The 24,316-nt window shown below is 46.1% G+C and overlaps 1 protein-coding gene across 4 annotated transcripts in view; it reads left to right on the forward strand.

Moving 5' to 3' along the window:
- Positions 1-24,316, forward strand: part of LOC106588327 (E3 ubiquitin-protein ligase SMURF2) — a 69,656-nt gene that overhangs the window by 21,640 nt on the left and 23,700 nt on the right. For 2 of the 4 annotated variants that reach the window (XM_014177201.2, XM_014177210.2), the window contains exons 2-8: positions 6,277-6,315; positions 9,237-9,384; positions 14,242-14,375; positions 17,232-17,297; positions 17,820-17,904; positions 18,487-18,570; positions 19,592-19,809. In XM_014177201.2, coding sequence (XP_014032676.1) covers positions 6,277-6,315; positions 9,237-9,384; positions 14,242-14,375; positions 17,232-17,297; positions 17,820-17,904; positions 18,487-18,570; positions 19,592-19,809 — 774 coding nt within the window. The remainder of the gene's footprint in view (positions 1-6,276; positions 6,316-9,236; positions 9,385-14,241; positions 14,376-17,231; positions 17,298-17,819; positions 17,905-18,486; positions 18,571-19,591; positions 19,810-24,316) is intronic. The other 2 variants (XM_014177215.2, XM_014177223.2) reach the window with 1 other exon arrangement.

Raw genomic sequence — 24,316 nt, forward strand, 5'->3', positions numbered from 1 at the left:
TGGAACTCAACCAAATCAATGGAAATGCCATGGAAATGGGTGAGGGAAGATCCTGAATCTCTTCATTGCTCCCAAGCAAAATTAGCCTACATTTTAGGCTATTGTTTGTGTATTTCACACTGCATTAGTTAAAAACAACTGACTACCACCACCAATTTCTGTATGCTAGATATGCTACCACCTTTTACGAACGGGAGTTAGCATATAGCAGTCTAAACCTTAAAGGGGACAACTTCTAAATGTTATGCAGCGATAACAGCCAAATATATCCAAATCCGACTTTAGTAAGCACATTGTGGGTCTGTTACAATACATCAATCATGACGGATTTGACAGATATCCACTTTGTTAGATCATATTTGTTGAATGTGCGCCATTTCGGCGTCCTATCCCCCACGGTTTGCGTTCCATTGACGTCTTTACCGCATTTCTCCCCATTACCTCTTTCCAAGAGGTCAAACAATCCCTACACGAGGTGTCATAAAGATGTTTTATATTTACGAACTTGTTCTGATAGCCTTTTGTCAAAGTTCTAAATGTTTGTTGTGAAGGAAGTTGCAAAGAAAGTGAGTTTGTGTTTATACAGGAGGTACCGCCCCGAACTACTGTCAACCAATCATATCAATGCTGAGCTATACGGAGCCCTCCACATTGTTGCAAAATTTGGGAGGCGCACGGCATCTACCGACCGAGTTAGATTTGGTATCCGGAGGCTCCGCAATTGCGTCACACCCTCCGTACGGAGCCTCCGCACTGCATTTCCGGATCAAGCATAAATCACATTTTAGGGGTGACCATCTACAGCAGGGTTTCCCAACCCTCTCCTTGGGGCCCCACCAGACCTTTCAAATGTTTGTTTTAACCCTAAACTGGCACACCTGATTCAATTAGTCAAAGGCTTGTTGATAAGTTGACTAATTGAATTGGGTGTGCCAGTTTAGGGTTATAACAAAAATGTGAAGGAGAGGGTTGGGAAATCCTGATCTTCAGGGTATCCCCTTCAGAAAAGGCTTAAAGAGGATTCCTGCTAGTTTGACATGGGCTGTCAGCAGGTTCTGTGTTTACAAGAGGCTCCACTGACCCCTGTTTCCCAGGTCAACATCAGAGAACGCTTGGTCCTCAGGCTGGGCTGAGAAGTGGTCACCTCAGTTTCCTAAACTCGGTCCTAGGGACCCCAAGGGTTGCTCATTTTTTTGCTCTAGCACTACACAGCTGATTCAAATAATCAACTAATCGTCAAGCTTTGATTTGAGTCAGCTGTGTAGTGCTAGGGCAAAAACCAAAACGAGAACTGAGTTTGGGAAACGCCGCTTTAACCCATGGAAGCTGCAGCCTATTCTGTTTTTGTAAAATGTATAGCTGCCGACCTAATGCTGAATTTAAATAATGTTGATTTAATTTCTTGAAATAAAATTGAATGTATTAGGCAATAGGCCTGTAGGCTACTGTACTGGAAGGTTGTCGTCTTGACATTTCCCAGCCCCGATCACGCCATTTAATTCTGTATCCCCACTCATTATCCAAAAGTGTTTCCTATGAAGTCAATCGCTGATATTGCTTTCCAGAAAACGTAACCCATCCCGGGTTGAAAAGTTCATCTGAACTGAGGAATTGGGGATGGCTTATTTTCGGGGGTGAAAAGTTCACCAGTTTATTAATAATGCAGCATGTTGGTGTGAAGGAGACGCAACAGACAGCTGTCTGGTGAGTTGGTGTTAAAGACAGTGTGAGTGCTACTTTCTCTCCTATCTAGATGTTTCCATAACATCTCTGCATGTTAGATACGTATTCTGTCTGAGTGTAGCTTCACCCAGAGAGGTCAAATGGAGTTTGAGGCTTGAAGTCCCTCGCAGCACGGCTGTCATGAGGGTGGTCCGTAGTGCCATATGTTATCTAGGCCTTCACACTATTATCAGAGGTGTGTGTGTGTGTGTGGACACACACTTACACATTCAAGATATCCCGTTGGCATGCATGGTTGCTTTCAGAGGCATGGAAGTACACGCCTTGACACCCTATGATGGCCCTACTCGGCAGGGTGCCACAAAAACTAAACTTGGTGTTTACGCCTTGAAGATGATGGGGATATACAGGCCTCTTTGAAGGCAGAACTTCAGCATTCATCTGAATTAACATTCTAGACAAGAATGGTGTCTGCTGTCTCCCATTTAGAATTGCTAGAATTTTTACATGGTTTCCATATTTGATGAGAAGCCGCTCACGTCAGAGAAATTCTTGAATTTTGGCGTTTCCTTTCACTCGACTTCTCACAACATCCTCTTCATCCTGTGAGTGCCTCCATTCATTGGAAGCTTCATGGACAATTCTGCCTGGTAACAGTGCATCTGGGAGGTCAATGATGTGGTGATTGGGGAAAGAGGCTTTTATTTTAGCATGGTCAGACATTGGAGCAGGGCGCAGGTAATCCGTTTTTCTCCATTAGCATTAGGGTAACATGAGATCTACTGGCACAGACTTTACTACGGTGTGCTGAATGGAAGGGCTCAGGGTTGGTCAAGTCTCCATGGGTTACGACCTCCCGAGTCCCATCTTCATGGGTTATGACTTCTCCTGGAGGTCACTGTGACATGTCCCACTGAGATTTAACTCAGAGTAATCCTAACCTTAACCAGGTCAAAATCCTAACCTTAACCAGGTCATAATCCTAACCTTAACATTACGGGAATTAACAAATATCTTATCCTGTATCAGTGGTTAGGGGCACCCTAAGGATCTGGCTATCCAGCCTGTCACTAACCTTACAGTGACTGAATTCACTAAGGCTAAGCTAGCTATTTAATAAAAAAATTTAAAAAATGGGCAATTTGACTGTGAAATTCGTGGGATTTTGTGTTCCTTAGAATCAGTTTGACAGCATGTTGCGAGCGTTTAGAATCACAAATCCATTTTCAGTATATAAGCCTACACTTGCTTTAGCCAAGACTGTGACCTCTTATGATGCTCGTTTTCTCCTCATTTCATCCTGACGACATGTCCATTTGATCCCTGCAGGATCAGTTTAGTCTGTCTTGTGTTCTTGGCTCACAGCCAAACTGTCGGCTCTCACTGTGTAATTTCCCCTGACGAGCTGATTGGTAGTCTTCACGGTGTCATTTGATTGGTGTCGTGATTGTCTGTGTCATGATGTTGTGATTCTGTTGGATTGGCTGTGTAATTTTGGTCGCTGTCCTGGTGTCCGGATTAAACGGGTGTGATTTGAGCCGTAACTTCCTTGCTTTGTGCTTCACTGTGTAATTTTCCTAGTATTTTGGTGGCTGTCTTTTTCCTCCCTCGAAATTCTTGAGTGTGTAATCAATTTTCACGTTGTCTCCGGGACGTGTGTGTGTGTGTTGTCTGGCCCGGCAGCCTGTCTGTTGGGGACTGGTAAGCGTGACAGTGTGTGTGTGTGACAGACTGGCTTTTCCTGGCAGTATCATGACTCTGTCAGTGCTTAGTGCGCTTCTCCCCAGCCACCATACATAACTCCACTGGTTCGTTCCACTACCCACCCTGCTATTCCTTTTCCTCTTTCCCAAAACAGACAGAATCACACAAACCACCAACTTTCTGACCTCATCCAGAACTTGTGTGTGTGTGTCTGCCATACATGTTATAGCACTCTTCCTCCATGACAGCCTGTATATGAAACTGGCAGACATTTGAAAGATAGCGTAAGAGAATGCAGGCAGGTCTGTGTTATGGCTATACGTCTCTCTCAGGATCCTGTCTCTGGCTCGTGTGTGTGCATGTCTCTGAGTGTTCGTGTGTGTGTTGCGGTATGGGAATGGAAAGTTACCCCATCACCTGCTCCCTACTCCTCACCCTGCATAAATAATGACCGTTGAGTCGGTGGGGCGTTGAAATGAGTGTGTCGTGACAGACACTGCAGACATTGAGTGAGTGCATACCACAGTTTTGAGTAATGAGGTGGGCTTTGAGAGTAGTGCATTCCCCAGGACCGCGCAGCTGTGTAAAGGATACCCCCCCCCCCAGTCTGTGTCCTCCCAGCGCCTGCAAGGGAAAATACCTTTCCTGTCTCTTGTCAGTATGGGGAGCATTTTAGTTACGCTAATTTAGGTAGTCAAATTTTGTACGTGTGTCGTCTAGGCATATGTTTCTGAGTCAATAGGTTTTTGTGGTGTTGGATACCAGACAGGTTGGATACCATGACGATCATTTCCCTTTGGGGATTAATAAAGTATCATCTCTCATCTCGTCTCTGTCGGCTCGACTGTTACATTTCACCTGTCACTTTGCGGGCATAGGAAAGTAGCCAAGACACTGAGACATAGCAGTGATATGATGGAAGGAGACCAAGACACCCCTCTCCTCTCTTCTCCCCTCCTCCATTTTGTGTCCTCACATTCTCCAGGGTCATCCATCTATCTGACCCAGACTCCTCCAGGCTCGCGGTGAGCTAAGTCGTCATGGAGGTCAGACTCCTAGACTACACTGGGGCTGCTACAGCCTTACCTCAACAATCCCTTCCCCCCTCTATTGCTCTACTGTTCCACCCTTAATGTCCCCCAATCAGCACCAGTGGTCTTGACGAGACCAGCCAACTGGGTACCTCCAGGGTCCAGAAACATCTCCTTGGAATGTCTTTCCACTCCTCTGGCTAATCTGTAGGGGCCTGGCTGGGTAGTAGCCTGCTATCTGGCTGCTGGGAGGGGATGGGGGGTAGAACTAAGTGTAGTGTTGTATCCAGATTGTCAAACCTTCATACTGGGATATTCTGTAATATTCACACAGAACACAAGGGGTGCTGTTTTCAAACCCCACTGATACTCTGTAATCCGAAGGTTATCAAAGCTAACAAGTAAATGTAAAATCCCATAGAAAATGCTAACGAGTGCATTGTCAACATTTTGTTTAGGTCAGAAACTGTACTATACAAGTAACTCAAATGCTACTCCAGTTTGCTGCAAGCACAAAACAAATACTTCCCAGCAAGGCTTTTGATCCACAAGGGTATTTTCTGCTGTTCTGTGGTTAGCTCTGAAGAAGCTAACCAACTAAATTAGCAAACCAAATGAACAACTGCAGAGCATTTGGCATGTATTAGACAGTTAACTTAATAGTTATAAGATATCTAACTGGCAAACATTTAGTTGTGAATTCCATACTGTTATTAGATCACCTGCCGCATGTTGCAGAACAGTGAGTAACACAGAAGACTCCGGTCTCTTGTCATTGTGTGCTTGTAAATAAACACCATGTGACTGGGGACTACCAGTAAGCTTCATAATGTGACAAGTAAACTGAAGAACGTAATATTCTTAATCTCCTACCATATTGCACAAGTTGACTGCAGGTATTTTACTTAAGTAGCTACAAATATTAAAATGTATTTAAAAAAATAAAAAAATTCAAACATAGTTTCAACGGTATTGAAAAACATCCTGTGGCTTTTTCCAAATACCCCAGTATACGGTGTATACAGTATAGCGCCCAACCCTACTGAGTTCTATTGCTACCTAAAAGAACTTGGCAGTACTAGGAAGACATTCCATAACTTTGGCCCACTTTGGCTCACCTGGACCCCATTACAACAGGAGAGAGATTTACAGAGATGGTAGAGAGAACTGTGTATGCGAGCGAGAGAGCGTAGTGCTCCTGCAACTCATCTTTGCTTCTCTTCTGGAAGCCATTGTGTGTTGGCTCTTGGCTGTGATGCTTACCTCAGGGACTCACTCCGTATTGGAAAGAATGCTTGTCTGCTCAATATTTTACAAGGGAAGCCTCTCTAACCACTCTCTCTGCTAGCCCGTAATGGGCGGACAAACTGACAGACAACAGGGGTTACCCAGGGCAACCGTGAAGACGACAAAGTAGAGCCAAGCCAGAAATCCTCCAATAATTGAGCTGTTAAATGTTTTGAGGGAGCACCACCCAAAAGTGAGGTTATCGCAAAAGGGGACTGGGATTCCGAGCAGGAATCCAAGGCACTGGCAGGGATGAGATTCCAAGCTGAAGTTGGTTCTTATTTCATAATATCTGTCTGATTTCAAATACCTGGAGTGAAGGTTTGAAATGGAGTGTAGCTTAGGCTATTTGTGTAGGCCTAAACTGGACTTTGCCTTGTCATATAGGCGTGCCCCAAATTTGACCCACATGCTGTCTCTTGTGCTTTTGGTTGTTTAATATGTAAGCTCATAGGGTTTATTTCCCCCACAGTTGCTTTGAATTGGGAATTCACTAATATTGCTCTTCCATTGTAGCACACCGATCATTTTACTCATCTAACGTTTCTTCTTCTCTTCCCTTCCCTTCCAGTGCTGTGTGCGAAGAACTTGTCGAAGAAAGACTTCTTCCGTGAGTAGTAACCCATTTATTTTTTTGCATCAGTGCTATTTCTGTCTTGCCCCCCCTGCTGTGCATTGGTATGGGATAGTCAGCTAGCTGGCTGGCTTTGAAGCATTCTGTAGATGGAGTCCCATAGGAGCTCAATCTGCCTGCAGTATTGGCTGACGAATACAGATTACAGATAGAACACATGATGCACATCGACGCTTGTCCCCAATGCTATCCAATGAGGTGGAAGAGCATCGGTGATGAGCTGGTAATGCCTGACGCATGCTGTTATGACCGACACGGATGAGCCATTTGAATGTAGTTTTAATGTTACTCGGTCATTAGGCTGACTGTGAAAAGCTACCGGTCGTTAACTGTGAAGTTCCTGTATCTTACTTATCTTCACATTGGCTTTGTGCCAGAGGGTCTGGTGTAGTTTTATATCATGGCGAGACGGAGATACTCACCACAAATAAATACCTCTGATGGAACACAAAGCACAGGCACGTCCCCTTCGTAGGCTAATTATCATAGTGTAGGATTTTGGTAAGAGAGTGAATTGGAACATTCTTTAGGCTATATAGTTGCACATCTCCCTTGAGAACATGGGTTGGATTACTGTGGGCTTTAAGGCACAGTTTCCTGTAAATGACACACACACACACACACACACACACACACACACACACACACACACACACACACCTGCAGAGGGAAGTCCTTGCTTCCTCTGCCAGTATGGCATTGGGGTGAATGTGACTCAACAAGTTTGACCTGTGGGTGGTATCATTGCCTGGAGCCACACACACTCCTAACTATAGTCACACACAGTATGTCATTTCTATGGAGCACAGTCTGTGTGTGTGTGTGTGTGTGCGTACCAAGTTTCCGTCAGGACTATTTGGCGCCGAACAACGTGACCGGCAAGATTTTTAATTTCCCAGACATCCATATGCATTGGATACGTAACTCGTTAGGGTGTCCACCCACGGTGCTCAAAATCACATTTTAGATTATTCATCTTAACAGATTGGAAAGGGCCTGTAAAGGTTTAAAGTAGAACAATGTTCTTCTACCAACATGACAGGTTTTATTGAAAAGAAAAACATTACTCATTGCGTATTCATCCCTACTATAAATCATCAATGAATATCATTAAAAAAAATATTAAAACATTTAGTGTAGAACAACAAGCCTCCTACTAAGTAAAACACAACTTCAAAATATCATATTTGTATAATATAATTTGCGAACGACCTGACCTATAGGCTATTTGTATGACCACTTTAATTAATAAATAGCATAACACAGCTGTTTTCAAATACAATCTAGCCTTTCTAATTTAATTCAGCTTAGGCATGAACATTGTAAGTAAGCCTAATAACTAAGAAAACATGGCTGTCTACGAACACCAGGGCCGGCCGGTTATGACTAGAAACCATCCAGCTTTTGTCAAATTAACGGCAGATTTGACTTTTTGTAGCAGGTTAGGAGAATTTTACGTAGCAAGTTAGGAAAATTAGGTTAAGGTTAGGGAAAGGGTTAGCTAAAATGCAAAACAATTCAACTTTTTATGTTAATTTGACAAAAGCTGGATGCCTTCTAGTCATGACTGGGCCGGCCCGCACCATTCCCCATTCCCGCTGTTATTCAGCACCACATCAGTGGAAAGAGGACATCCTAGGCGGCCACAAAATTGAGGAATTTTAAAGCTGATGTTGAACAATCAAATTCCATATGCAAATAAACAACATTTATTAAGGCTTGTTCATTGTGAGAAAGCTTATTCCAATGCTCCTGCGAAACGAGGCCCGCGCCATGCATTTATGAAAGCACTTGTTTCCAAAGCTCAAATGATATCTCTATTTACAGTTCTACTGCGTGATGCTTAAAAAATGTTATGTTTATTGTAATTTGAACTATTGTGAGGTCGTGACACGTTGTTTATTGAGAACTCTGTTTCCTACAATAGGCAGTTGGCTGCCTAGTGATTACAACATTGTAACTCTACGATATGAATAGTTGGCAACGATGTTTTGTTTCCAAGTACTACTGAATAAGCTCAACTGAAATACACGTCATTACTCTAGTCTATCAATCCATTCCAAATCTTTATACTATACATGAAACGGGCGGGATATGTTGATCCTGCCTAGGTGTGTGTGTGTGTGTGTGTGTGTGTGTGTGTGTGTACCGTCCCTTATCAGATTTCCAAAGACTATAATAGACTGGCGTGGAACGACATGCTTCTGAGCTGCTTGCTCAACTACACACAATATTTCATATATATATATACACACACACAATCTCTTTCGCTTTCTTTATTAGTCACAGTGTAAATATAGGTCCATTGACAATGAATGTTTTGTGTGCCACCTTATTCAAATACAACAGCTATCATTTTGACGTGCACATACCGGTCGTTAACTCCATTTTGGCTCCAATTTCAGCTATAAAAAATTGTCGCACACTATATATAAACTCCCAGTAATTTATTGGGTTAAATCACCAACGTTTCGGCATCACCCTGAAGAAGGCACAGTGATGCCGAAATGTTGATTTACCCAATTTACAGGGAGTTTATATATAGAGTTGTGCGACTCTATTTTTATAGTTTATTCACTGTTAGTCAGCACCTCTACTTAAAATACATTTCTCTGGGTGTGCGCCAGCTCATGTTTTGTATCCAATTTCAGCTATAACATATCTTCATGTTAGATAATTAATATTATGTGAATTTATGTCTTTTGATAGTCATTGTTTCTATGCCATCAGCTTGTGAATACAGTTACCTAGAAACTAATTCAGGCATACATCCTCCATTTTTGTCTCCATTTGCAACATATCTCCATTTCATATAAACATTTATTTTCCATGCTAGATAAATGAACCATACTGTGACTGTAGTTCCATTGACTCCATTGTTTCTATGCCATCCACAGTTGTGAATACAATCCTCCATTTTGGCTCCTCCTCCACAGGGCTGCCTGACCCCTTTGCCAAAGTGGTGGTGGACGGCTCGGGGCAATGCCACTCCACAGACACCGTAAGGAACACGCTGGACCCCAAGTGGAACCAACATTACGACCTGTAAGTCACCAGGGTAGTCTCTAAACTGGGGGACCACCTTAGACCAATAAACCCTTGTTTCACCATGTCTTCCTAGTTCCAGCTTGCCTCGACAATTTATCCTTTCCGACCTACAAACGTGCCTAGTAGGAAGTAGTAGCATAACCTCGTCCCCAGGGAGAACGTCTGGTGTGTGAGACTAAGAAAGTAAGGGACTAGGGTCTGGATTTGGTGAAACTCGCTGTCAACTCCTGAAGAAACCACTTCCTAAAATGGATGCCAAAGAACCACAGATATCTGTTAACACATTCTTGTTGTCTATGGTTTTCAACATTGTCACACTGTTCTGGTTTCATTGACTAAGCTGTGGCGTCTCCGATCTCCATGCGCTGCTATGATAAGCGTGCAAGGAATGCAGCAGGTCACCCTCCCTTCCCGTGCTAATGTGCAGGAACACCCACCATAAACCATTTGAGGCCTTTTGACTGGGCTGCTGCACGCTCACTCTAAGGCTAGTCTGAAATGGCACCCTATTTCCTATGTAGTGCACTGCTTTTGACTAAAGTCCTGGTCAAAAGTAGTGCACAATATAGTGAATAGGGTGCCATTTGACACAGCTCTAGTCTAACCATTGGGACTGTCCGACTGAAATATTTGGACTGAAATGAGCCATGTGTTGTGAATGTTGAGCAGCAAGCTTTACGTGCTCTTCTTGGGAGTAATTGCCACAGGACCCAAAGGACCTACTGGCAATGCGTTACAGGAGGGGGAAGAGAGGGATGTAGAGGGCGGGAGAAGAGGAGAGAAAGCTAGACATGGGGAGAGAGGGGTGTGTGTGTGTTACAAAAAGCATTGGGAAACTATGCAGAGATGTGGGTGTCTTGGCACCAAACCACTATGCACAGATTGAATAATACAGGGAATGTGGGTTACATCATCAATTAGGTCCCCAAAAAAGAAAGAAAATCATGAAGTTGGGCACTGCAGCGGGAATACCTATTTGCTAGCTTTGAGCACACATATAGATGTCTCTGTCAGTCTCTCGCTGTGTGTTTGCACACCTGTTCCCCCCCCCCATGCTTGTCTTCAAACACTCTCCTCTCCACTGGTCCTGAGGGAGTCTTCCCTGCCAGTGACCCCAGGGCTCTGTCACAGGAAATGGCTGACATGCCAAGGAGCACAGCCACAGATGGAGCCTTCAGCCTATGCCTGTTGGCTGGCAGGTTGCCACTGCTCTCCACACCTCCCTCCTCCACACCAGGCCAAGCTAAGTGCTCAGCACACAGGCAACCCAGCAGCCCACTCTCTGTGGGTCTGCTAGTGTAGTGTAGTCTAACCCCCTCTGGACTACAGAGCGTTACAGCAGAATACATTCTTCATCCGCCCTACATGTGCACATTCATGGAAGGGACTGTACTGGTGTATGAAATACACCAATCCAATGCTTTTAGTTTGAAATGCATTGGGTTGATTGTATGAGTGTGTGACATACAACCATTGACTCGTGCTTGTGTACAGGAAAACTCAGCCTGAGTATTGTCGTTGCAGGTTTCACAAATACAGTCAGTGAGTTTGCAATTATTGCGTAACTTATGGAGCTATACGTTTGCAGACAGGGGCCATTAAACCCGAATAGAGAGCGCAGTCAAAACATGTATCAGTTCAGACCGTGTTTGGAGCTTGAGGAGCATACATTCTGCCCCGCTCTGTTTTCATATTCGCTGCGTCAGCGCCTGCAGCAGGGCAGGCGGCATTAGAGCGCCAGGTCATGTAGCTCCCAATGGGATGCTAACGGGATGCTAATGTGATGCTAATGCACTGTATATCCCTTAGGCAAGCTAGAGATGTCATGAATAGTGAAGGGGTTGTTTTAGAGCGCAAGGCCCGTAGGCGCTCTCGCTGCCCTCTGTAGGACCCAATCCGGGTGTAGCCGTGACCCATTTTAGCTTCATACTGTATGTTAGAGCCCTTGATCAATTTATACAGTAGGTGGTATCTCATATTTCTATAGAGAAAGCCAATTGATACGACTGATGGTTGTATTCTTCAGAGGCCTTGATTGGTGAAAACCTATTCCCACTCCTTCTCTCACTGCACCAACCACGCCTCACCAGACTCCTCCCCGGTCCCTAATCGCTCGTCCCTCTCGGCCCAGGAAACCCACAGCAGGTGGCCGGCCGTGCTGGTCTCGCCAGCCGTCAGGGGAGGAAGTGTGACCGTGTCGTCTGTCTGGGCCGTTGATTAGTCTAGATGTCTATATCTAGCCTCATTACTTTTAACCCAGTCTGAGCTGTCAGACTGGCGTGACTGGGCACCCACTGGCATGACTAGATAGACTGGCGTGACTGGGCACCCACTGGCATGACTAGATGTCTCCCATTGTGCCACCCCAGCTCACCAGTCACCATTAGTCACAAACCAGTAAATTGGCTAACTTGTTGCGTCATCAGCCTATAAAGTGATCTAAGGCCAGTGTTGAGTGTTCCACCCTAATGGTTGAGGTAAGGGATTTGGGAGAGTAAACTGATCCGAGATCTGTGATACTTACATTGAAAATCTCTTCAGACTAGCTAGACTGAGGCTCAATAAGTAATACTTACCTCATACTGTGGTGTTATCATATAGGTATACTTAGCCATATGCTCGGACAAGTGGGTTTTCTTCTCTCTCTCTCTGTGGTTTTTTTCTCCTCCTTAATTTGCTGCGGTAAGCACGGTTCTAATCACCGGCTCTACCTGCAAAGCCAGACTGCACATGGTTCCACAAATGCGTGTGTGTGAACGTGTGTTTATGACCGTGTGTGTGTGTACACGTGTGTCTTCCTCAAGTCATTTTGACTGAGGAAATTGTGTTTACCTGTCTTCATTTTCAAAGCCCCAGACGCTAGGTCACTGTCTGGTCTGCTCTCTCATTTCCCCTTAAACGCAGCCTGGGTTTGCAACACACACACACACACACACACACACACACACACACACACACACACACACACACACACACACACTCCAAATCATGTTGTTGGCCCATACATTACCACCACAGTGCAGAGGTGGAGTAACTTGGCTTAGTCTGAAGCCTTTATCCGGATCTAGATCAGACAGCAGGCGGAAATTTCAACCCACAATGCAAGGCTTTTAATATGAAAAAAAAAACAGTTTAGATTTAATGTGCTTAGATTAAAGTTTTATTTCATTTCTGTCCGTCACTCCTTTTAAAGACGGAACAATGCAAAAAGACATACGCCTCTATGGAAGCATTTATTTTGTCCACGGACATCAGTTGCTAGTGAAATTATTATCAGATATTTGAGCAGACTTGTCTATTGACAAAAGGAGACACTGTGAGGTGAGCAAATGTGAAAACTGACTAGACTACCTCTTCCCTCTCCCTATAACAGTATGGGCTATGTGCATTTTCTATGTGCGCTCTGGGAAACCCTTCTCCTGGAAATCTTTCTCTTCATGATATATACGTACCCATGGAAGAGGGCTGAGTTGGGAAAGCTGTAATTAGACCAGTCGGTGTGTGTTACTGTAAGTGCTGTCTGTCTGGGGGACTGTGGTGCAGGAGAGAGAGAGGGGAGACGAGGGATTCTCCTGTCTGATTCATGATGACTAGGCTGACCTTATAGCCAGACAAGCAGCTTCGTCATCGTGGACAGTTAGCAACCTGTAATCAGAGTCATTTAGACCTCAGAACCCCATCCGTACATTCTGTGACTTTGTGTACACACTTGTTTCTTTAGTAGGTCATCCTCTTCGGAGTGTATGAGATGTACGTCTCTCCCTTCCAGTTCTCTGCTGCCAATGACTGGAACGAATTGCAAAAACCGCTGAAGCTGGAGACTTGTATTTCTCTCACTAACTTTAAACATCAGCTATCTGATCAGCTATCCGATCGCTGCATCTGTACATAGTCCATCTGTAAATTGCCCATCCAATCTACCTACCTCATCCCCATATTGTTTTTATTTACTTTTCTGCTCTTTTGCACAGCAGTATTTCTACTTGCACATCATCATCTACTCGTCTATCACTCCAGTGTTAATTCGCTATATTGTAATTACTTCATTACTATGGCCTATTTATTGCCTTACCTCCTCACGCCATTTGCACACACTGTATATAGACTTTCTTTTTTTTCTATTGTGTGATTCGCTTGTTTATTCCATGTGTAACTCTGTTGTTTGTGTCGCAATGCTTTGCTTTATCTTGGCCAGGTCGCAGTTGCAAATGAGACCTTGTTCTCAACTGGCCTACCGGGTTGGATACAGGGCCTACCGGGTTAAATAAAGGGCCTACCGGGTTAAATAAAGGGCCTACCGGGTTAAATAAAGGGCCTACCGGGTTAAATACAGGGCCTACCTGGTTAAATAAAGGGCCTACCTGGTTAAATAAAGGGCCTACCTGGTTAAATAAAGGGCCTACCTGGTTAAATAAAGGGCCTACCTGGTTAAATAAAGGGCCTACCTGGTTAAATAAAGGGCCTACCTGGTTAAATAAAGGGCCTACCGGGTTAAATAAAGGGCCTACCGGGTTAAATAAAGGGCCTACCGGGTTAAATAAAGGGCCTACCGGGTTAAATAAAGGGCCTACCGGGTTAAATAAAGGGCCTACCGGGTTAAATAAAGGGCCTACCGGGTTAAATAAAGGGCCTACCGGGTTAAATAAAGGGCCTACCGGGTTAAATAAAGGGCCTACCTGGTTAAATAAAGGGCCACTCAGTGTTGTACGCGATGCATTTAAAGATCTTAAATTGTGTGTATTAAAGAGACTAGCTCGCTCGCTCACATTCTCTCACTCTCTCACTGACATCAGTTGGTCTGATGTCATGTATTTGGGGACACATATTAAAGGGAATTTGTCACTTTCTCCATAGGTACATTGGGAAGTCTGACTCCATCACCATTAGTGTGTGGAACCACAAGAAGATTCACAAGAAGCAGGGGGCCGGCTTCCTGGGCTGTGTACGCCTTCTCTCCAACGCCATCAACCGCCTCAAAGACACCGGCTGTAAGTGTGTGTGTGTGTGTGTGTGTGTGTGCGCGCGTTCAAGCATGTATTAGAGCATTAATAAAAAATGTTCCTGTGCATGTTTGAGCAGAAATGAATGTGTGTATGTGAACGTGTGAGTGTGCTTTACACAGTGTGTGTCTGTCTGGAGGTGGTCTCAGTCTAGTGTGAGACAGCAAAAAAAAAACTCCCAACGATTACTCAAACCCAGACACACATTCCCCCCTCTATTCATCATTATTCCACTCCTATTACGCAATGCATGATCTGATTTATAGACCACATCAAAGACAAGACAGGCTTCTGTCCTGCCCCACTACCTAGAAGGCCCTATTACACACACACACACACACACACACACCTGCCATTAAACCCATTGATTGACGACCATCTGGGAGGCTGTCGCTGCCCCGCTCTGCCCGCTCCCTCCCTGGGTATCAGGTGCCAGTCTGGCTGGCTAGGGTCCGGAGCATGTTGGCGCTGCCTGGCCTGGTGAGACGGACGCCATCGAGAGCGGGATAGGGGGCTCCTGGGAGTTGGGAGTCTCGCCCACGCCTGCTGCTGCCAGCTCAAACACACTCCCCGGGGTTTCCACCTCTGTAGCGTGAAGGGAAACACACACACACGTCCTGCTGTCTCTTCAGACACAGACTAACTGTATGTGAAGTAGACGTGCCGTCTCCCTTCTCTACTCTTGAGTACTTACTGGAAAGTCTATTTCCTTTGTTTTACCTGGCTTGTTAGCCGTTAGCTGCTGCGTTCAGACTGGGTCCTATCCCGACTACTAGCATTAGCAGTGAACAACCGTAGGTATAGAGCATTTCTCTTTTCAGCAAACTATAACAGTTAACAGATACTAGCTAGGCTGTTAAACTACCTGGCTCCACTTACAGTATATTGCCTATGCTATGATGTAGGCCTATTTGTACATCTGTCTAACTGCCCTACTTTCCTCACCCTCCGTCTATAGGATATATGTATATCTAATCTATACCACTCAGCGGTTTTCTCCCTAAGTGGTTTAGAATTGGAGCCATAACTGGCTGTGACAATGAGAGTCCTCTAGAAATTGTCAGTCAGACAGAGTGGCACTGAAGCCAGTCAGTATGGGTAGATGCTGCTGATGTGGACAACAAGGCCCCCCCCCCCCGCCCACCTGCCTGTCTGTCTGTCTGTGGTCCAGCCACCACAGTCTCTAGGGGCCTCTTCTTCTTCTGCTGCCGCACCGTTTCCTAACAATCTGGCCCGGTACAGCTCTACAACTTCCTGTAACTTACTGTAGCATCACACGCACACTGACACAAACCTCAGAGCCCTTTGTCCTAGTTACAAATCGCAGGCCTCCGGATTCTGTCCTTTTTTGTTGTTGTTGTTGTCTTATTTTCCCATAGATTATTTAAACTGGTTTTAGTGCGTCTGTGATGGCGGACAGTAATGTATAGAATGTATACATGGATCAGTCATTTTAGTATTATATCGGCTATGCACTGTCTGGGTGGCAAGACTTGTATACAGAGCGACATATACTGTTGATACACTGGTAATTAAGCCTACATGTGTTGTGTAGACAGTGTCCTTTCTTTGTGGTCGTTTTGGTTCCCGTATCCTTTGTATTCCCCCGCTCTTTCCTTTCGTCTGAGCCTGTCCCCCCCCGCCCTTTCCTTTCGTTTTTTAAATGCACCTCAGATGTTTGCAGGGCCAGGATCCAGTTTCACTAAGTCTCTTTTTTTTCCTCTTCTGAAAGCTGCTTACTATTCCAGCCTTGTAACCCCTAGACCGTCCCTGTTTAGTCTGGACACGTATCCGGAACAGATCCACAGTGCTGTCTGTCAGGAAGACACCGGGGAGCGGATAGTCTCACTACACCCCCCACATACCCACCTGTCTCCCGTAGTCTGGAAACAACCTAGGGTCTACTCTCACTTTCTGCTCCCCCTGACCCAGACCAAAGAGTTAGCTAATAGGAGCTGACATATATGTCTAGGATGTTTTAGGATGAGTAGAGGGAGAGCAGCTATGGCTGATTTGGGATCAGGTCTTAACCTGCACTGTGAAATGGAGATCCCTTTACTAGTGTAGGCCTACATTGGCTGACGGTCTTGTTCATAGGCAGATTTGATGTAGTTTTCTGACTCCTTGTCTTCATCTTTTCATATTTCTCTTGTTGTCCAAGGTATTAGTTTTCGTCACCTCTTGTTTTGAAGGCAAAGTGATATGTTGTATGAGGATTATAAAAAAAAAAAATTGGCACTTATTTTACCAGGTAAGTTGACTGAGAACCCATTCTGATTTACAGCAACGACCTGGGGAATAGTTACAGGGGAGAGGAGGGGGATGAATAGGTGACCGTGATGGTATGAGGGACAGCTTGGGAATTTAGCCAGGACACCAGGGTTAACACCCCTACTCTTACGATAAGTGCCATGGGATTTGTAGTGACCACAAAGAGTCAGGACACCCGTTTAACGTCCCTCAGAAAGATGGCACCCTACACAGGGCAATGTCCCCAATTACAGCCCTGGGATCTTTTTTTTTAGAACAGAGGAAAGAGTGCCTCCTACTGTCCCTCCAACACCACTTCCAGCAGCATCTGGTCTCCCATCCAGGGACCAACCCTGCTTAGCTTCAGAGGCAAGCCAGCAGTGGGATGCAGGGTAGTATGGTGTTGCGGGGTATTGTGTTCCTCTTGTGGTGATGACATAACGCTATTGTAATAACAGTGTTTGTCTTGTCCTTACTCAATATTAAGGCCAGACAGATATAATTCCTTTAAGCTTTATAAATTCCCTTGGGGAAAAATAAAGCTTTGATAAGTTATTCTTTGCTCATGAATATTGTTCTCTTCTAAACCCACAGATCAGAGACTGGACCTGAACAAGCTGGGCCCCAATGACAACGACACAGTGAGAGGCCAGATAGTTGGTGAGTAGATCTGTGCAGTGCTGTGGACCGCACACAAGTACGCGCGCGTCACACACACACACAACTCCGCACGCACACCCACAGAAGCAAGCACGCACGCACACACACACACACACACACAAAAACACACTTTGGTCCGAGTTTGCAGACTGCGGTTCTGTCTGACACATCCGCAGGTCTGGTGGATGTTTCGCCACCATCATCGGACTGTCTGAAAGGAAAGCCACGTCTGTCTGAGTAGCTCGTCGTCTCCTCTTAGGTTTCCACAGAGTCTGTTTGCACAACACAGACGGGTCTATCTGGATCCGGTGTCTCAGTACTCTGGGTTTACCTCACCACCCCACTGCTTTAGTGTTGGAGATCTTTTCCAGACTGGCACCTGACCAGGAAGAACTCTGAGCCCCAGTTCAACTAGGGTCGAGAGTTTTCCTTGGTCAGGTTACGGTTAGGATAATCTCATTCTCATGGCCTTAGACCAATATCATGCGATTCTGTATAACTAACTGCTGCTGTTGTCTCCAGTGAGTCTACAGTCCAGAGACCGTATCGGCACAGGAGGCCCCGTGGTGGACTGCAGCCGTCTGTTTGATAATGATTTACCTGACGGGTAAGGCCTCCGGATGTTTCTTAAGACTAAAGCTACATTATGTACCAGTTTGCGTGTATCCAATGAGAGAGGCTCTGCATGGCCAATCCGGCGCCTGCATCGGCCGTACAGCATTTTAAGTCAGGGCTTTCATACTTCTTGCACTTCGTGTAGCGGAGCTGTTGAGCAAGAACTGTTGTCAAGGAAGTGGGTTTGTGTTTATACAGGACATCCTGCCCCCACCTACCCATCAACCAGTCATGTCAAAGTTATACGGAACTCTCTGCGTTGTTAGAACATTTTGAGGGGCTCGATTTGGATTCTGCAAGCCTCTGGAGGCTCTGCAATTGCGTCACACCCTTCATACAGAGCCTCCAGACCGCATTGCCAGATCAAGCCTAAATCAGCTATTAGATCATTTTCTTATGTAGAGAGTTATACAATAAAAAAATAAGGTTTAGCTTGACGGTTGATCTGAATCTCATTGGAATAGGGGCATATTGAATAGGTTGGTTGGATAAAAGAAATGATAATGCATATGGAAATACTTGTTCCTTGGTCTGTTGCTCACTGTGTCGGTCTTCCTGTGTGTATCTGTATCAGCTGGGAGGAGAGGAGAACAGCCTCTGGTCGGATCCAGTACCTTAACCACATCACACGCACCACGCAATGGGAGAGGCCCACCCGGTACGTCAATACACACACACACACACACACCACGCAATGGGAGAGGCCCACCCGGTACGTCCACACACACCTTTGCGCCGGATAGAATCTCCCTCGGAAGCTACTGACCCTGGAGTGCTGCCAACATCCAGCAGGCCGTTTGTTCACACACTGAGTACCAAAGATCAGATCCATCATCTGTAATTTACATAAACAGTCCAGACATTTCTTATACAACACATCATCAATCTCCCTCTTCACCTCTGGCCTGTTTATTAGTGTGTCTTCCTTACGTTGCCCTTTAAAAGGGCACCCAACCTCTCCAACTAAGTCCTAAGGGAAACTGTTGCTTATATGCCACAACTACAACCTCCCCTTGCAAATCAAGCTTGTCTAGTAGTATATTGTGCCTTGCACTATGCACTATTGTAAAAGGAAAACAAACCAGTCACTGGGCAGCCTAATGAGTGAGTTTCTATCAATTTCCTGAAAGGCTCAGTCCCATAAATAGGGCCAGCCAGGTTTGGCTTGGCCCACCTTTCTCCTGGAACAACTGTCGCCTTCCTTACATGGCCCCCGTATCAGTGGAGCCGATTAGGGAAGTAAGCAAACAAATAAATTACCCCTCTGGAGCTGGCCTTCCTATTTTTCTTTAAGCTGGCTGGGGAGGGGTGTGCTGTGGGATTGGGTTAGGGGAGAGGAGGTGGGTGAGGCAGGGGTTAAGGCGGGGGGGGGTTGTCGAGGGAGATAACCAAGGCGTCAGTGGCCCTGGATGGCCAGACAAAGTGGTCTGGGTCAGTGGGGGGGGGGGCTCTGTCTCGTCTCCTCTCCTTTTCTTCCTCCCTTTGACCAGTCATCTTATCAGTTGCTTTCCTGCCACTCTCATGGACTAGGCTGCCACTAAGACACACACACACACACAGGCAGGGGGACAAACACAGTCCGACGCCATCGCACGTTTACACACAAACAATACCCCGTCAAATGTGCACACTTTCTTAGATATTGTCTCAACCTTTGTCCCCCCCCCCTTCCTTTCCAGGCCGGCGTCTGAGTACTCCAGCCCCTCCGGGCGGCCCCTCAGCTGCGTGGTGGATGAGAACACGCCGGTCATGACGCCCAACGGGGCGGCCATCGGTGTGCTGCCCAGCAGTGGCAGTGACCCGCGGGTCCAGGAGAGACGCGTCCGCTCCCAGAGACACAGGAACTACATGAGCAGGACCCACCTCCACACCCCGCCGGACCTGCCAGAGGGATACGGTGAGACACACAACAACAACAACAACAACAACCGACATACCGGCATACAAAGACCTGCGTACAAGTATATACACTAACACACACACAGTCACATAACTAATGTATACATACTAATTTTCACACTGCCTGACCTGCCTGGGTGATATGGTGGTCAGGTGATGTGGTTACAGAAACACACCCGCACCACACACACACACACACACACACACACACACACACACACACACACACACACACACTAGCCTACAAAGCCACATGACCTACCCAAGGGATATGGAGAGGACAGGGGTGCAGTCAGACACACAACACCCTCTGCCTGACCTACCTAAGGAATATGTGTATAGTTACTCATTATCGAGGAGAGAGAGAGAGAACCGTTCGCTCACTCAGCCAGCATGATGTGCCAAAGGCTTCTGTAAGCACAGTAACATGCTTACATAAACACACCTCAACTGACCTGACTCAGAGCTACAGAGTCACACGAACACACGTACGCACACATGAACGCACACACTAATTATCAGTGAAAGGAATGAATGGACCTTGCAGTTTCCATGTAGCAGGGTAGTACCAGGGCAAACATGGCTTTGTTATCAGCCTTTGAGAGGGTAGTAGAACAATCTCCCTGCTGCTACAACCACAGCCTTTACCCCTCCTTCCCCCTGTCCCCCTCCCTGTCTCTCTAGATCCCTCTGTCCCTCCTTACTTTTCTCAGTTCCCTCCCTCTCTCTCCTTCCTTTCCTCCCTCCCTCTCTCGGCTTCCCTCTTCCCACAGCACCACATAACAGCTGCAATCAGCGCAGGCTGTGCTTTCAAGGCCCCTCTTCTCTCCTCACCTCTTCTCCTCTCCTCACTTCCCCATGTTTGCCAACACTTCCCAGCGCTCCAAAGTGTTCTTGCAGTGCCGAGTGATATTCTCACAAAGGAAAGACGGAGGGGGGGGGGCGAGAGAAGGAGAGAGTGAGCCCAAGAGGAGGAGAGCGAGAACGCTTGAGGGGGGGGGGGCGAGAGAAGGAGAGAGTGAGCCCAAGAGGAGGAGAGCGAGAACGCTTGAGGGGGGGGGGGCGAGAGAAGGAGAGAGTGAGCCCAAGAGGAGGAGAGCGAGAACGCTTGAGGGGAAGGGAGAGAGAACATTTCCCTCATGTGGAGGGCAGGAAAGGGTGCATTCGAGGGGAACTGGTTTTCATTTGTGTGTTTTTGGTCAACCCCCACGTCTGCCCTTGTCGAAGCGTCAGATATTATTGTTCCCTCTGTTCAGTCTTGTATACATTATACATGCAGATGGAACGTATTACATACATTATGCAATAAGATTTAAGTACTACAGGCTGGTGGTTGCTAGGCTGTTGCTACGGAGTGCAGCTATTTCGAGCACCCCGTGCACAGTGTTGGACCAGTTTGACTTTCGCAGCCGGAGACCAACACACAGTTAGTTCATTTATGTATTTAATAGCTTATTTGCTTGTAGTCTGGTCCGCCAGCCGATTCTCTCTCTCTCTCTCTCTCTCTCTCTCTCTCTCTCTCTCTGTGTATGTGATAGCGGTTGGCCTGAGGACGAGATACAATTTAAAAACATTGGATGTCAACAGGCGAGTGTATTGCACCATTGTTGATATGCTGAAACAAGTACACTGGTTCACAGCGCCAGGCCACCAGCCACCACAATCTTCCTGTTCTGTGGAAGTTCCCCATCCTCTCTTTCTAACTCCTATTTTTATATACGACACAACTTAGCAAATTCATAAATGATGAGTATATACTGAGTATACCAAACATTCATCGGGGCATGGACTCTACAAGGTGTCGAAAGTGTTCCACAGGGATGCTGACCCATGTTGACTCCAATGCTTCCCACAGTTGTCTGGATGTCCTTTGGGTGGTGGACCCGTCTTGATACACGCGGGAAACTGTTGAGCGTGAAAGACCCAGCTGCGTTGCAGTTCTTTGACACAAACCGGTGCGCCAGGCACCTGCTACCATACTCCGTTCAAAGGCACCTTCAATCTTTCGTCTTGCCCATTCACCCTTTGAATGGCACACATACACAATCCATGTCTGAAGGCTTAAAAAAAATCTTCCTTTAACCCGTCTCCTCCCCTTCATCTACACTGTTTTGAAGTGGATTTAACAAGTGACGTCAATAAGGGATCATAACTTTCACCTGGTCAGTCTGTCTGTCATGGAACGTTTTGTACATCTCCTGCAGTGCTCTTGGGCCTCTGTGTTGAACTGCATAAACTCAAGGCTCCACACTGAGCTCTGTAGAAAAACTGAACCAGAGAGTCTGTGAAGGAAACGATACGGTTGGTGATGAATGGCATTCAGTTAGAATGCCGGTGATCCATGCCCCTGAAAATGCCCGGTGTTCTTGGCAGAGGTGACTCACTTAAGGCCAGAGGGCGTTTTTCTCCTTCGACTCAGTCTCTGTCTGGTTGTGTGGGGTTCCCAAGACCTGAGGGAGTGAGAGGTGAGAGATATAATATATATATATATTTTCATCTTTTATTTAAGCAGGTAGGCTAGTTGAGAACAAGTTCTTATTTACAACTGCGACCTGGCCAAGATAAAGCAAAGCAGTTCGACACCTACAACAACACAGAGTTACACATGGAATAAATAAAACATAGTCAATAATACAATAGAAAAAGTCTATATACAGTGTGAGCAAATGAGGTAAGATAAGGGAGGTAAGGCAATAAATAGGCCATGGTGGCGAAGTAATTACAATATACCAATTAAACACGAGTGATAGATGAGTGTGCAAGTAGAGATACTGGGGTGCAAAGGAGCAAGATAGATGGATAGATAGATACAGTATGGGGATAAGGTAGTTGGATGGGCTATGTACAGGTGCAGTGAGCTGCTCTGACAGCTGGTGCTTAAAGCTAGTGGGGGAGATATGAGTCTCCAGCTTCAGTGATTTTTGCAGTTCGTTCCAGTCATTGGCAGCAGAGAACTGGAAGGCGGCCAAAGGAGGAATTGGCTTTGGGGGTGACCAGTGAGATATACCTGCTGGAGCGCGTGCTACGAGTGGGTGCTGCTATGGTGACCAGTGAGCTGAGATAAGGCGGGACTTTACCTAGCAAAGACGTGTAGATGACCTGGAGCCAGTGGGTTTGGCGATGAATATGAAGCGAGGGCCAGCCAACGAGAGCGTACAGGTCGCAGTGGTGGGTAGTATATGGGGCTTTGGTGACAAAGCGGATGGCACTGTGATAGACTGCATCCAATTTGTTGAGTAGAGTGTTGGAGGCTATTTTGTAAATGACATCGCCGAAGTCTGGCAGCATGAGTGAAGGATGCTTTGTTGCGAAATAGGAAGCCGATTCTAGATTTAATTTTGGATTGGAGATGCTTAATGTGAGTCTGGAAGGAGAGTTTACAGTCTAGCCAGACACCTAGGTATTTGTAGTTGTCCACATATTCTAAGTCAGAACCGTCCAGAGTAGTGATGCTAGTCGGGCGGGCGGGTGCGGGCAGAGATCGGTTGAGGAGCATGCATTTAGTTTTACTAGCATTTAAGAGCAGTTGGAGGCCACGGAAGGAGAGTTGTATGGCATTGAAGCTCGTCTGGAGGTTAGTTAACACAGTGTCCAAAGAAAGGCCAGAAGTATACAGAATGGTGTCGTCTGCGTAGAGGTGGATCAGAGAATCACCAGCAGCAGGAGCGACATCATTGATATATACAGAGAAAAGAGGTGGCCCAAGAATTGAACCCTGTGGCACCCCCATAGAGACTGCCAGAGGTCCGGACAACAGGCCCTCCAATTTGACATACTGAACTCTGTCTGAGAAGTAGTTGGTGAACCAGGCGAGGCAGTTATTTGAGAAACCAAGGCTGTTGAGTCTGCCGATAAGAATGTAGTGATTGACAGAGTTGAAAGCCTTGGCCAGGTCGATGAATACAGCTGCACAGTAATGTCTCTTATCGATGGCGGTTATGATATCGTTTAGGACCTTGAGCGTGGCTGAGGTGCACCCATGACCAGCTCTGAAACCAGATTGTATAGCGGAGAAGTTACGGTGGGATTCGAAATGGTCGGTAATCTGTTTGTTGACTTGGCTTTCGAAGACCTTAGAAAGACAGGGTAGGATAGATATAGGTCTGTAGCAGGTTGGGTCTAGCGTGTCTCCCCCTTTGAAGAGGGTGATGACCGCGGCAGCTTTCCAATCTTTGGGAATCTCAGACGATACGAAAGAGAGGTTGAACAGGCTAGTAATAGGGGTTGCAACAATTTCGGCAGATCATTTTAGAAATAGAGGGTCCAGATTGTCTAGCCTGGCTGATTTGAAGGGGTCCAGATTTTGCAGCTCTTTCAGAACATCAGCTATCTGGATTTGGGTGAAGGAGAAATGGAGGAGGCTTGGGTGAGATGTTGTGGGGGGTGCAGTGCTGTTGACCGGGGTAGGGGTAGCCAGGTGGAAAGCATGGCCAGCCGTAGAAAAATGCTTATTGAAATTCTCAATTATAGTGGATTTATCGGTGGTGACAGTGTTTCCTAGCCTC

This window comes from Salmo salar, chromosome ssa02, assembly GCF_905237065.1.
Source record: "Salmo salar chromosome ssa02, Ssal_v3.1, whole genome shotgun sequence".
NCBI lineage: Eukaryota > Metazoa > Chordata > Actinopteri > Salmoniformes > Salmonidae > Salmo > Salmo salar.